The following is a 13,379-nucleotide window of genomic DNA, read 5'->3' on the forward strand; positions in this document are numbered from 1 at the left end:
TTAAGGAAATGCAGGATTTATTGCATGCAGCTGAACAAGTGGGAAAACATACTTTGCAATGTGGTTTTGATTCTTTAGAGGCCTTCTGTCGAGCAGCAGTTACAGGTTCTGTCATTAGAAGACATGCTTGGTTAAAAGAACATACATTACCGCATGTTAAAGCAAAACTATTGGATGCACCTTTGCAGCAGGATGTGTTATTTGGAGTTGATGCAGAAGAGGTATTAAAGAAAATGGAGGATAAGGCAAAATCTATGAAAACGGTGAAGGATTTCTTACAGGTTCAGCCTCCTCGATTTAGCATAAATTGGCCAACTAAGAATTGGTCCTTTCCAGTTACAGACAGACCTCAAAGGGGCAGATACAGACGTCCAAGAGGTAGAGGTCAACCACAAGGTCCTTACAGGCCTCGACAATGGGGTGCATCAGGCCAGAAAGAAGGGGAAGACAGGCCCCAACCATATAAAAAACAGCCCCAATGACTTCCCACTACAGCTGCCAAACAGTTCTCTCTCTTGGCAGCCACCTTGGGAGGAAAACTGGCACTTTTCTATCACAATTGGCATATGATCATCAAAGACAAATGGGTTCTCAACATTGTATCTCAAGGTTACAGGTTCCACTTTCACACTCTGCCAAGGTTAAAAGGAATGCCAAATCTGCCACCAAATCAATGGGCAGAGGCTCAAAAACAAATTACAGCACTCATTGACATGAGAGCTATTCAAAAGGTACCACCACAGGAACAAGGACAAGGATTTTACTCAAGACCCTTTCTGGTTCCCAGAATGGACAAAGCCTGGAGGCCCATTCTGGATCTTTTTTCTCTAAACACTTACCTGGATGTTCAAAAATTCAAAATGTTGACACTACAGCAGTTTCTTCCTATGCTGGGCAAGAAAGCTTGGCTCATAACCTTGGACCTCAAGGAGGCATGCCTGCATGTCCCTATCAGACAAAACTGCAGAAGATACCTCAGATTCGTAGCTGGTTCAATGCACTACCAATTCTCTGCACTGCCCTTTGGCTTATCTACTGCGCCCAGGGTCTTCACAAAGTAATTGCATTTTGCAGACAGAAAGGAATTCAAATTTATCTGTACCTGGATGACTGCCTGATTCAAGCAGAGAGTAAGGACATTATTCTAAAGCATCTGGCGTTTGTAAAAAAGTTAAGTTGCCTAGGGTACACAGTAAACAAAAAGAAATCAAAACTAGTGCCCTCACAAGAGATAATATTCCTGGGTGCCAGCTTAAATACAACGGCCCAGATGGCTTATCTCACGCCAGACAAGCAAGGACAACTGACTCAATATTTTCAACTGATGGCAACAAGAACCCAACTCCCTGCAAGAAAAATTCTGCAGGCCTTGGGTTACATGGCATCTTGCATACTTCTAATTCCATATGCCAGACTGCATATGAGGAAACTACAATGGTACCCAAAGAGTGTCTGGTCTCAACACTGTCAAAGTTTGGAAACAGTTATACCACTAATTCCTTGCCTTCAACAGGAGTTTCAATGGTGGGCTCAAGCTTGTCACCTCAACAAGGGACAGCCTTTCACTCAACCCACAGCCAGGCAAACACTGACAACAGATGCATCGGATTACGCCTGGGGAGCACACATGGCAGGAAAATGTATTCAGGGCAAGTGGCCCGCAGAACAAAGGCATCTTCACATCAATCAAAAAGAGATGCTAGCCTATAGCTTTCAAGGACCTTCTGCATCCAGGACAACTACTACTAAAGACAGACGAGCAAGGGGGCAGTCACTCTTATCCCCTCTGCAGACAAGCCATGACCTTGTGGAACACAGCTCTAACCTATCAAGTTCATCTGCAAGCACAATTCCTGCCAGGAGAGAAAAACACACTGGCAGACGACTTAAGCAGAAACATCATGGATCCGCATGAGTGGAAATTACATCCACAAATATTCAGAATGATAACACAAAAATGGTGGAGCCCGGACATAGATCTGTTTGCATCCCCAATGAACTGCCAGCTACAGAAATTCTGCACAAGGACTTAACATCCACAAGCATGGAAAGTGGATGCCCTCTCATTCAGCTGGAAAAACCTACAAGTATATGCTTTCCTACCACTGCCTCTCCTTCCAAACGTACTCGTAAAAGCCAGGCAAGAAGAGCCAAAGATGATCCTGCTTGCCCCGGACTGGCCGTGCCAGCACTGGTACCCAATCTTAAAGAACTTAGCACAAGGACCACCCTGGATTTTGCCTCAAATCCCGCATCTTCTGACTCAGCACAACAATCAGACACTTCACAGCCAGCTAAAGACTTTAAACCTGGCTGCATGGAAGATTCCTTAGTCAAGCAAGCAATGCCTCTCTCCAAAGCTGTTATGGATGTCATTCTGGAGGCCAGAAGGCCTAGTACCAGGAAAGCCTATTCAGATAAATGGAAGAGATTCTGTGCCTGGAACCAGGCTCACAGCCTTGACCCTCTTGTCCCGAATATTACTCAGATACTACAATATTTAACTGAGATGCTGGACAAAGGCCTCTCCTTTTCATCCATCAAGATCCACGCCTCTGCCATCTCTGCTCATCACAACACAGATCCACCAATTTTCTCTAATCCCTTGCTAAAACAGTACCTCAGAGGGGCTAAAAACATAAGACCGCCCCGTAGAGCACCTACTCCAACTTGGGACCTCAACTTCGTGTTGGAAAAATTAACTTTTTACCTCCTTTTGAGCCAGCTAACACAGCAGATTTAAAATGTATCTCTTGTAAAACTGCTCTGCTCCTGGCAATAACATCAGCACGAAGAGTTTCAGAATTACAGGCACTAATGGCAGTGGAACCTTTCATCATTTTCCACCAAGACAGGGTGTCTTTAAGAACTAACCCTACTTTTATGGTATCAAGTGTGGCTCTAAACCAAACTATTCACTTGCCAACTTTTTATCCAAATCCACAGAACAAAGGGGAGAGACTACTGCATTCTTTGGACATATACATACAGTTACGCTTTTACTTGGACAAAATCAAAGCTTTCAGAAAAACTGAGCAATTATTGGTAGCATATGCTGCAGGAGCACAGGGAAAAGCCATTTCAAAACAGACTATTTCAAAATGGATAGGTCACTGTATACGTTTCTGCTATACACACCATGGAAAACCTGTACCTAACAGCATTAGATCTCACTCCACCAGGGCAACAGCCACTTCAACTGCCTACCTCAGAGGAGTACCTACCAAGGACATTTTAGAAGCAGCAACTTGGAGTTCTGTACATATCTTCACCAAGCATTACCATCTGTCTCTATATTCTAAATCCAGAGCTGGCTTTGCCACTGCAGTGCTGCAGGGCCTTATAGCCACCCCTAATGCCTTATAGAACCAGCCACCCTACCTCAGCTTTGGGATTCTACCCAAGTGTAATGACTGCAGCAGTGTAACATGATGAACATAGTACAGTTTTGTACCTACCATAAATGTAGATGCTCGAGTGTATACACTGCTGCAGTCCAGGTTACCCTCCCTCCTTCCCCTCTTATTTGCTGGTACGTACCTATGTCTTCTACCCTTTACTACCTATGGGGAGTATTTGCTGGTAACTGAAGGTTGTTGATTGCTTTTCTTATATATGTTTTATTAGCAGTTTGAATTGCCTACCTTTTTGGGGGCACCTGACATCTGGGGCAAGAAAAACTGAAGAAAATGGTGTCGGCTGCATCTTATATACCCCTGTCGCACTGATGTCAGGGAGGAGGCGACAGCAACTGACGCTGGACCAAGACTTTGGAACTCAGGCCGACTGGGGAACCGCCTGACGGCAGGATAACCCATGTGTAATGACTGCGGCAGTGTATACACTCAAACATCTACATTTATGGTAGGTACAAAACTGTACTTTCTCTGCACTGCCCTTTGGCTTATCTCCTGCGCCCAGGGTATTCACAAAGTACCTAGCTCCAGTCATTGCATTTTGCAGGCAAAGAAATATTCAAATATACCCATACCTGGACGATTGTCTAATTCAGGCAGAAAGCCAGGACATACTTCTGAATCATCTGGCATTTGTACAAAAGGTGTTAAGTTTTCTGGGGTACACTATAAACAAAAAGAAATCACATCTGGTACCCTGTCAAAAAATTATGTTCCTGGGAGCAAGCTTGAACACAACTTCCCAGATGGCTTTCCTCATGCCAGAGAAACAAATTCGTTTGACAACTTACTTCAAATTAGTGGCCACAAAAACCCTGCTATCTGCAAGGCAAATACTGCAAGCCTTGGGGTTCATGGCTTTGTGCATTCTACTAATTCCATATGCACGACTGCATATGAGGAAACTACAATGGTATCTAAAAAGTCTATGGTGTCAACATTCTCAGGATCTAGAAGCAATGATTCCTATCATACCTTGCCTACGGTTAGAATTCCTTTGATGGGCAGAGGCCTGCCTCCAAAACAAGGGACTACCATTCACTCTACCCCCTGCCGCTCAAACCCTAACAACAGACGCATCAGACTATGCATGGGGGGGCTCACCTGTCAGGGAAGTGTATTCAGGGCAAATGGAACCCAAGTCAAATGCACCTGCATATCAATCAAAAAGAAATGTTAGCTGTACCGAATGCTCTGACAGCCTTCAAGGACAATATTCTTCCAGGACAATTAATGGTTAAGACGGACAACACCACTGTTATGTGGTACATAAACAAGCAGGGGGGTACCCATTCTTACCCCCTCTGCAGACTAGCCATGGCTCTGTGGAACACAGCCTTGAGCTACCAAGTGCATCTACAGGCTCAATTCCTGCCAGGAAAACTAAATACACTGGCAGATGAACTTAGCAGAAATCTCATGGACCCACACGAGTGGAAATTGGAACCAAAGATTTTCAACATGTTGATCAACAAATGGGGGATCCCAGATATAGACCTGTTTGCCTCCCCCCAGAACTACCAATTGGACAAATTCTGCACAAGGACTCCCCACAAACAAGCTTGGAAAGTGGATGCTCTGTCCTTCAGCGGGAAAAATCTATCCGTTTATGCCTGTCCTCCTCTGCCTCTCCTCTCCAAAGTACTGCTAAAGATCAAACAGGACAAACCAAGGATGATACTCATTGCACCAGACTAGCCACATCAGCACTGGTAACCCCCTCTTGCGCAGTGTGTCACAGCTGGCCCCATTGCACCTACCTCAGACCCCTACCCTGCTGTCTCAGCAGGAGAGCCAGATTCTGCACCCCCAGCTTCAAACCCTGAACCTGGCAGCCTGGCTAATTACCTAATCTGTCCGTTACCATCCCTCAGTAAACAAGTGTTGGATGTCATTTTGGAGGCAAGGATGCCTAGTAGTAGAAAATCTTATGCTGAAAAATGGAAAAGATTCTGTGCCTGAAACCAAACTCAAGAGATGGCCACAGTAGCGCCCAATTTACCTCAGATACTTCAATACTTAACTGAGATGCTTCACAAAGGCCTTTCTTTTTCCTCCATCAAAATTCACGCCTCAGCCATTTCAGCTCATTACAACACAAAACTACCCCTCTTTTCTCACCCACTACTAAAGCAGTTCTTCAGGGGGGCAAAACTTAAGACCACCCAGGAGAGCCCCAACTCCATCCTGGGACCTTAATTTTGTATTGGAAAAGCTCACTATTCCTCCTTTTGAGCCAGCTGCAACTGAAGAGTTAAAATTCCTTTCTTGGAAAACAGCTTTCCTTTTAGCAATCACTTCAGCAAGAAGGGTATCTGAATTACAGGCCCTTGTGGCAGTGGAACCTTTCATCATCTTTCATGCGGACAGGGTGTCCCTCAGGACCAATCCCTCTTATGCCCAAGGTTGTATCCGGTGTGGCTCTTAATCAGTCCATTCATTTGCCAACCTTCTTTTCTAATCCACAGAACAAAGGGGAACAGATACTGCACTCCTTAGATGTGGACAGACAACTTAGATTTTACTTGGACAGAACTAAACCTCAAAGGAAATCTGAACAACTGCTGGTGGCATTTGCTGCAGGGGCAGAGGGGAAGACTATTTCAGAGCAAACCATTCTAAATGGATAGGCCATTGCATTAATTTCTGCTATAAGCACCATGGAAAACCTACCCCATTCAGCCAGGGCTGCATCTACCTCTATAGCCTTTCTCAGAGGTGTTCCTGACAGAGACATCCTAGAAGCTGCTACCTGGAGTTCTGTATATACTTTCACCAAGCCAATTTTCTCTAAATCCAGAGCTAGCTTTGCCACTGCAGTCTTGCAGGGCCTTATAGCTGGTCCTAATGCTATCTAAATTCCTCCTGCCATCCTTAGCTTTGGGAATCTACCCAAATGTGATGACTGCAACAGTGAAACACGAAGAACATAGTACAGTTGTGTACACTTACCATAAATGTAAATGTTCGAGTGTATTCACTGTTGCAGTCCTGGTTACACTCCCTCCAGCCCCCTGACTTCTTTTGGCTATACCTCTATTCGCCTTTACTATACTTAAAAACTTTTTGGTGTATTTGCTTTTTTGTTGGAGGTATAACCTTGTATGTATGTATTTAATTGCTTCCCATTATGAGGGGCACCTGACATCTGGGGCAAGAAAAACTGATGTAATGGCGTCGGCTGCATGCTTTATATCCCTGACTACCTGACGTCACGGAAGACGAGACAGCAACCGATGTAGGACCCAAGACTTTGATAATCAGGCCGACTGAGGACTACTGCAAGCAGATAACCCAAATGTGAAGACTGCAACAGTGAATGCACTCGAACATCTACATTTATGGTAAGTGTACACAACTGTACTTTGTCTGTTAAGATTTAAAGAATTTTAAATCTTATCTTCCAACCTCCTTACTTAATTTTCATAAAGACAGAGTTTCTTGCTATATACTAATCTTTACTTTATTTGTAGGACTTTCTCAGAGACTAATTTGAACCAGCCTATTCATTTGTCTGTTTCTTCCCTAATCATTTAATAAGGGAAAACATATTCTCCACTCCCTGGAAGTTCCCAGGCAGCTGGAATTCTGTCTTCACCGGCCAAATGCATTCAGGAAAGATTATCAGTTGTTCATCATCTTCACTGCTAACAGATTGGGATGTAAAATGTCTAAAGTTTCCTTTACCTATGCTTCACAGAATAAATCTTTGCCAGTCAAACCAAAAACTCATTGTACAAGAATAATTGCTACATGTACAGCCTTTTTCAGACCATCCAAAAGCTCCTCTGCCTGTCTTTCCTATATGCCTCTGTTGGTCATGATTTTCTACTATGAGGCAGCATCCCAGCCTGTGGTAAGTTAGTACCCTAGGGATTACTGAAGAAAAAAATCTTAAAGCACTAGCAGTGCCATATCGGATATAACAAGGGACCCGGTACCTAGTCATATTGGATGGAGTAGGATGAAAGGATTTAGCCTTACGGTTAGTGTATAACTTCAGTTTTGTTGCTCTGGGTAAACAAGTAATCATCTTTTGGATTTAATTGAGCTTTAGTCCCCATATTGAGATGTGGTATAGATTTGTTACAGTAGCAGCTGTGGTGTAGGAAGGTTGCAATTTTTTCTCATGCATCAGTATGTGTACCTTTAACCAACAGGATAGCTTGGACAAAACATTTGGGCAAGAACAGGCTTTACAAGGCAAAGCTTGCTCTTCTATGGTGTTCATTCAATTCCTCTTTTGAGCCCCTGAATATACTCTGACTGGCCATGTTTTTTTTACTTCCACTCCAACTATGTGTAGGTGTCTGTGACCCTTATTGACTCAGCCGACACCCTAAGCAGACAGGGTGATAGGTCAGAAAAAAATGAATGAGTTACTTATTGCAGTACTTGATCATCATAGACAACTCTGTAATCAGATGTGCTTATATACAGGCATATCTTGCCTGTTACACATTTTCTTTTTGCCTTTGTATTTACCCGTCTGCATCAGTTTAGAACTCTTGGTAAAGAATGAGCTGGTGTAAAAGTCAGTATTTTAACGTCATTGGCAATCAATCATGGCAATAGAACAAAAGGGCAACAAAAAATGAAATTTGGAACCAAGGATCATTTGAAGCTAAATAAACCCATTATAGAAAAATTATAAAAAGGGGAAGAATCCAAGTATGGCACAGTTAGATTACAAAAAAGAATTTGACAACATCCCCTTAGTCATGGATAAAGGAGTGCTTACAGATGTTGAAGATACATCCTACACCCTACATTGATCAGTTGCATTTCAGTGAATGTGAAACCGTGGCAAACCACTTTGCAATTAATCCATGACAAAGGGCAAATTATCTGAGGGATAAAAATTAAAAGAAGGGATAGTCCAGGGTGATTCTTTGTTGCTGCTGTTGTTTTTTCTTGCTCTTAGACAATTAAGTTGTTTATTTAACAGATTAAGTCATGGTTATTATTTGGCTCACAGAACCTTACTTAAAGATTTCTCATCTACGTTTTGTGAATGACTTAAAACTGTATAATTCATCAGATGAGGAGTTGAATGAGCAACTGCAAGTGGATAAAACGTTCACAGATGATACAAGAATGTAATTTGGTCTTGATAAATGTGCAAAATGTGCAGTACCAAGAAAATAACAGTCTGGGACAAGAATGTGATTTAAACGAACTTCAGCAGGAAGGAGTGTATAAATATTTGGGAATTGATGAAGGATCGTCAATAAAGCATGAACAGATATGAATAAAAGTAAGGAATGCTACAGAAGGCTGAAATTAATATTGAAAATGGCCTTGACATCTAGGAATAAATTCCAGGCTATAAACCAGTTTTCACTTCCTCTTCTAATTTACAGTTTTGGTGTGGTTCACTGGCCCCAAAAGGTATTTGATCGGGTTCACAGGAAAACAAGAAAAATGCTTCACACTTATCAAATGGTATATAAAAATCAATGTATACCAAGATTATATATTCCTTGCACTGAAGATGGTGTGGACCTGCTTAAAATTAATTGCATGTATAAATCTGCAGTCTTGGGACTTTATACATATCTGATGATCTGATCATATCCAAACGTAGTGAAAGTTTTAAAACATGAGGAGAGGAAGTTTAAGATGTTCTAGTTACTTAGCTCAGCAGAAGCATTCCACTGTCTAGCGGGAATAGAAATCATACCAGAAGTCGACAAAAATCAGACAGCAATTGAAGGTGCCAGAAAATGAAAAAATATAAGAAGGATCAGATGAGAAGGAAAGAAATGTGAAAAAGCCATAAAGATAGTGGCAAGGATAAAAATCTCCTCAAACAAACTCATAGTGGTTAGGATTTAACACAGGAATGGTTAAGGGGAAGTGAGTTGAAACCAGAAAGTGAAAGGTTAACAACGGTAGCACAGGGTAGTAGACTACATAGACCTTGGCTTAGTAAGTTAATTGAACATATGGGTGAAACAAGTGCAGAGTCTGTTAAAAAAAAAAAAAAAAAAAAAACAGATGCACATCTTCTTGCTTGGTGTGATATACTCATGGTAGAAGGCCAGTACACTGAAAGGCACAATAATGAGATAAGGTTGTTGCATTGGGAACTGTGCAAACACTGCAATATAAAGGTAGCTGAGACATTTTGGAAACATGAACTGCAAAGCATTATAGAGAATGATGAAATTTATACCACATAGTCTTGTCCATTACCAACAGTTCAAAAAATGGATGCAAGAAAACCAGATATAGTAGTCCATGAAATAAATGACAAAAGTAACATTGATTGAAATTTCTACACCTAGTAATTACAGAGTCTTACATACAGAGAGACGCAGAGTTGTAAAATACCAGGATTTGCAGGCAGAAACAAGAGCAAATGTGGATGAAAGATACCCAAACAGTTCCAGTAGTAATAAGAGCAATGGGTCTAATTAAAAAAAACTTGGTCATACTTGGATATCTAGAAGAAGTCAGTTCTGGGCAGTGAAAAGCACTTTTGGCTAACATCAGAAATTGAAACAATACTAATTTCATAAACTTTAATTATATCCTGACTTATTAGAAACCCAAAAGACTTGGAGAAATTAAACCAAGTGATATAACTGCTTTTGCTTGCCATATTGTCCCTGAATGTGCGGAGTGAAATGCTTTGAAGAACTAGTGTTAACTGTTATTTGTAATAATTCTTTTAGAACACCTAATCCTGTCACTGACAAAACAAGCTGTCAGGCTTTCTCAGAGCATTCTCTTAGCAGGTATGATGTTAGTACTACTGCAGTACAAATGTCCTTATTCTGTATATAATGCTTGTTTTGCCTTGGACTTGCTATATTCCGTTATTCAAAACAATGTGATGCTATAGATGTTAAATGCAGTCTAAGTTTCCTGTACACAGTTGCTTAAGTGGTTAAACTTTGTGCGAACCATGTTTGGGCCTCAAAAGGGAGCTTTATTTCACAATAGGAGAAATCCTGTTTTACAGTAATTCATTAAGTACCTGGTTCACTTTTGTAGGACTGTGAATAATTTATATGATTACAAAAAAAGGCTTTGCTGGAGTGGTTTCAGTCACAGTAATATTCTGAACATAAATGTTGCCTTTTGACTAGTTCTAACAATGCATCTATTATGTTTTTCTCCTCAAAGGCTAATAACTGTGTTTGTTTTCCCCATCTAGCACAAACCTTCTACACAGTGCTACAGTTATAGATCAGACCCCCCTCAGCAGGCGGTGCTTAGCTCAAGGTCTAGCCCAGCAGTTTTTTGGCTGTTTCATATCTAGAATGTCATGGTGAGTAATCAAAAAATGTCAGCTTGAATAATGCTTTAAAGAAGATTAAAGACATGTGCATGTTGTACCTTGCCCAAGGGTCTGTTAAGTAATTCCTTGGAAGTAAGTTTAGCCAGTTACATAAATAATCTCTAACCTTATAAAACATTAAAGTTAATAGCTATTTCAGAAGTTCCCCGGTGAGAAAATAATGTCACTGGTATTTTCTTCTGTAGTAAAATTACTGCCTGGGGGTTGTAGTGAAGCAATGTGTTGCATACAGAAGAATATTACATTGCGTAACTATGTATGCTTTAGTACTGTGTGGTATTTGCTGAACTAGTACAGTGCCTTTTCATTTTGGCCAGCCAGTACCTTTTAACTTGATTTAGTGTACCTTTTAATGTCTCTTTATAAAACATGATGTTTTTATTTAGAGCATTGCTTTCTCTCTCATAGGTTAATAGGAAAGTACTAGGCTAGCTGCCCTTATGGGCCAGTTTAAGCTTGGCTAATTTCCTTCAAAGTTGAGAATCAAATCCTGTACTTTGTCTCTTCAGTAAAGACATTAACCATAACACCACTACCCTAAACCCCATCTCCGATCTTAAAGTGTTAGAAGGGGTTAAAGAAACCAGGCTCTAGTGTAGGTGATGGAGATCGCCTTACATAATTGCCCTTTTTAATGTACAATATGCTCATTATTCTTTTCACAAAAGAAGACGTATCATTTTTGGACATGCACTGGATTTTCCAATGTTTGAACATGCATTGGATTTTCTTGTGTATGTGCACTTGCTTCTGTATGTGTGAAAATGAACACTGTGCCTAGCAGTACAAATGCTTTTTCTTTGGCATTCAATTTTTGCAGAAGAAATACCATTGGAAAGCTAAGGGGGGGTTAATCCTTCAACCTTTGCAGTGTTCAGCATATTGAGAAAGAAGGTAAGCCTAACCATGTACAAACAACTGTGGACAGAAAGATGCTCAACTGTAGGATGAGGAAGGATAGTATAAACTAGCAGAGAAGCTTTGCTAGAATTTAGATTTGCATAGGATGTAGAAGTTAACATAGTCCTAGGGGTTAAGGGGTTGACATAATGGTTAAGGTATTTACCTCACAGACAAAAGGTGAATGGTTTGATTTTCACTAAGGGGAAATTGTCTAGTATTAAAATGGTCCACAAGGGCAGTTAGCCCTAGTGCTTACCTATCAACCTAACCACTGTGGGTGAGATAACAGTGGCTTAGGTAATCCAGCCATTAAACCAGCAGTGATTGTGCAACAGTGTAGCTTACCATCCCAAAATAATTGCTAGGATATATTAAGTAAACAGAAGTCTGAAAATACAGGTTGGCATAATTTGCTTTGTGAGAAACTCAGTGATAACTACCGGGAAAAGCCGAAAGAAGAAGAATATAAATGAGAATACTGGTAAGCTTTATTCGTTGTTTTAAGGAACAAAATATATAGGATCATAGGAGGTTACTAGGCTATTGACCCGGAGGTCATTTCAAGCCTAGCCATTTCATCCCAATGTAATACCATAGCTCCTCTAGTCAACACCCAGGACTGTATTTATTAATAACTGCCCATGTCCAGGAAGGTTGTGGGCACTATCCCTGGTAAGAATTTATGGTGCCCAATCCACTCATCCATCTTCCTTTTGAACAGTGTCATGGAGGTGCTCTGCTTCACATGAATTGGCAGCCTATTCCAAAGACTTGGCAGTCATTGGGAGACGACTCTGTCCCTTCAGCACATTCTATTCAAGTCACAGGCCATATTTAGCTCCCCTGAATGGGTAGCCCTAGACCTGTTTGATTTACTGATGTGCAGCAAATTCACTAGATTTGGGTCAGAGATTGCTCTGTAAGCCAGGCATAAGTCTCCCCTAAGAAGTCTGTACGATACTGAGTATAGTGTCAGGGCTTGCTGCAGTCTCTTGATCTTCTTAGTTAGAAATCTCTGAGGTCTCTCCATTTGCTGCAGGTGCTTTGTATGTTACATGCCGAAAGGGGCATTATAGTCAATTATGGGCCTGATTAATGATGAGCATAGTGGGGTTATAACCCGCTTTGCTCTAGAGGCGATGCATTTGCTAATCATGTGTGCTACATATGAAGTCTTCCTTACTACAGTAGATACTTGGTGGTCAAAGTTAAGGTCGCAGTCTAGTTGTGATCCCAGATCTCTTACCACTTCATAGGTTCATAAGGTATTGTTGTTAATTTGATAGTGTGAAGGTACATTGTTTTTTACCAAAGGGAATGATGGCGCATTTCTTTGCACTCAGTTTGAGACCTTGACTAAGACACCAGTTGTTGCTCTGTATTAAGACCCTCCTGAAGTAAACTGACATAATTTGGGGATTCAGTAATTGCATTCTGTTCGCAGTCATCTGCAAACTTGGTCAGCCACAGCCCCTTAGAAGTTCTTCGTGTTTCGCTGTTGCAGTCATCACATTTAGGTTATCTGCTTGCAGGTAGCCCTCAGTTGGCCTGATTATCAAAGTCTTGGGTCCTGTGTTGGTTGCTGTCTCATTTTTCATGACGTCAGGGAGTCAGGGGTATAAAGTATGCAGCCGACGACATTACATCAGTCTTTCTTGCCATGCGGTACCCAAAGCAGAAACAGTTCGTAAGTGCCGGTCAGTTGACTCTTGAAATTTTCGTTTTCGAGTTTCAGATCCGAAGTCTTCAAC

At 41.3% G+C, this 13,379-nt stretch overlaps 1 protein-coding gene across 1 annotated transcript in view; it reads left to right on the plus strand.

The window, feature by feature from the left end:
- Window positions 1-13,379, plus strand: part of TAF2 (TATA-box binding protein associated factor 2) — a 2,150,018-nt gene that overhangs the window by 792,012 nt on the left and 1,344,627 nt on the right. Inside the window, exon 8 of the mRNA XM_044066916.1 lies at window positions 10,582-10,695. Coding sequence (XP_043922851.1) covers window positions 10,582-10,695 — 114 coding nt within the window. The remainder of the gene's footprint in view (window positions 1-10,581; window positions 10,696-13,379) is intronic.

This window comes from Protopterus annectens, chromosome 3.part1 (genome assembly GCF_019279795.1).
Source record: "Protopterus annectens isolate FY-2018-M chromosome 3.part1, PAN1.0, whole genome shotgun sequence".
In the NCBI taxonomy this organism is placed as follows: domain Eukaryota; kingdom Metazoa; phylum Chordata; order Ceratodontiformes; family Protopteridae; genus Protopterus; species Protopterus annectens.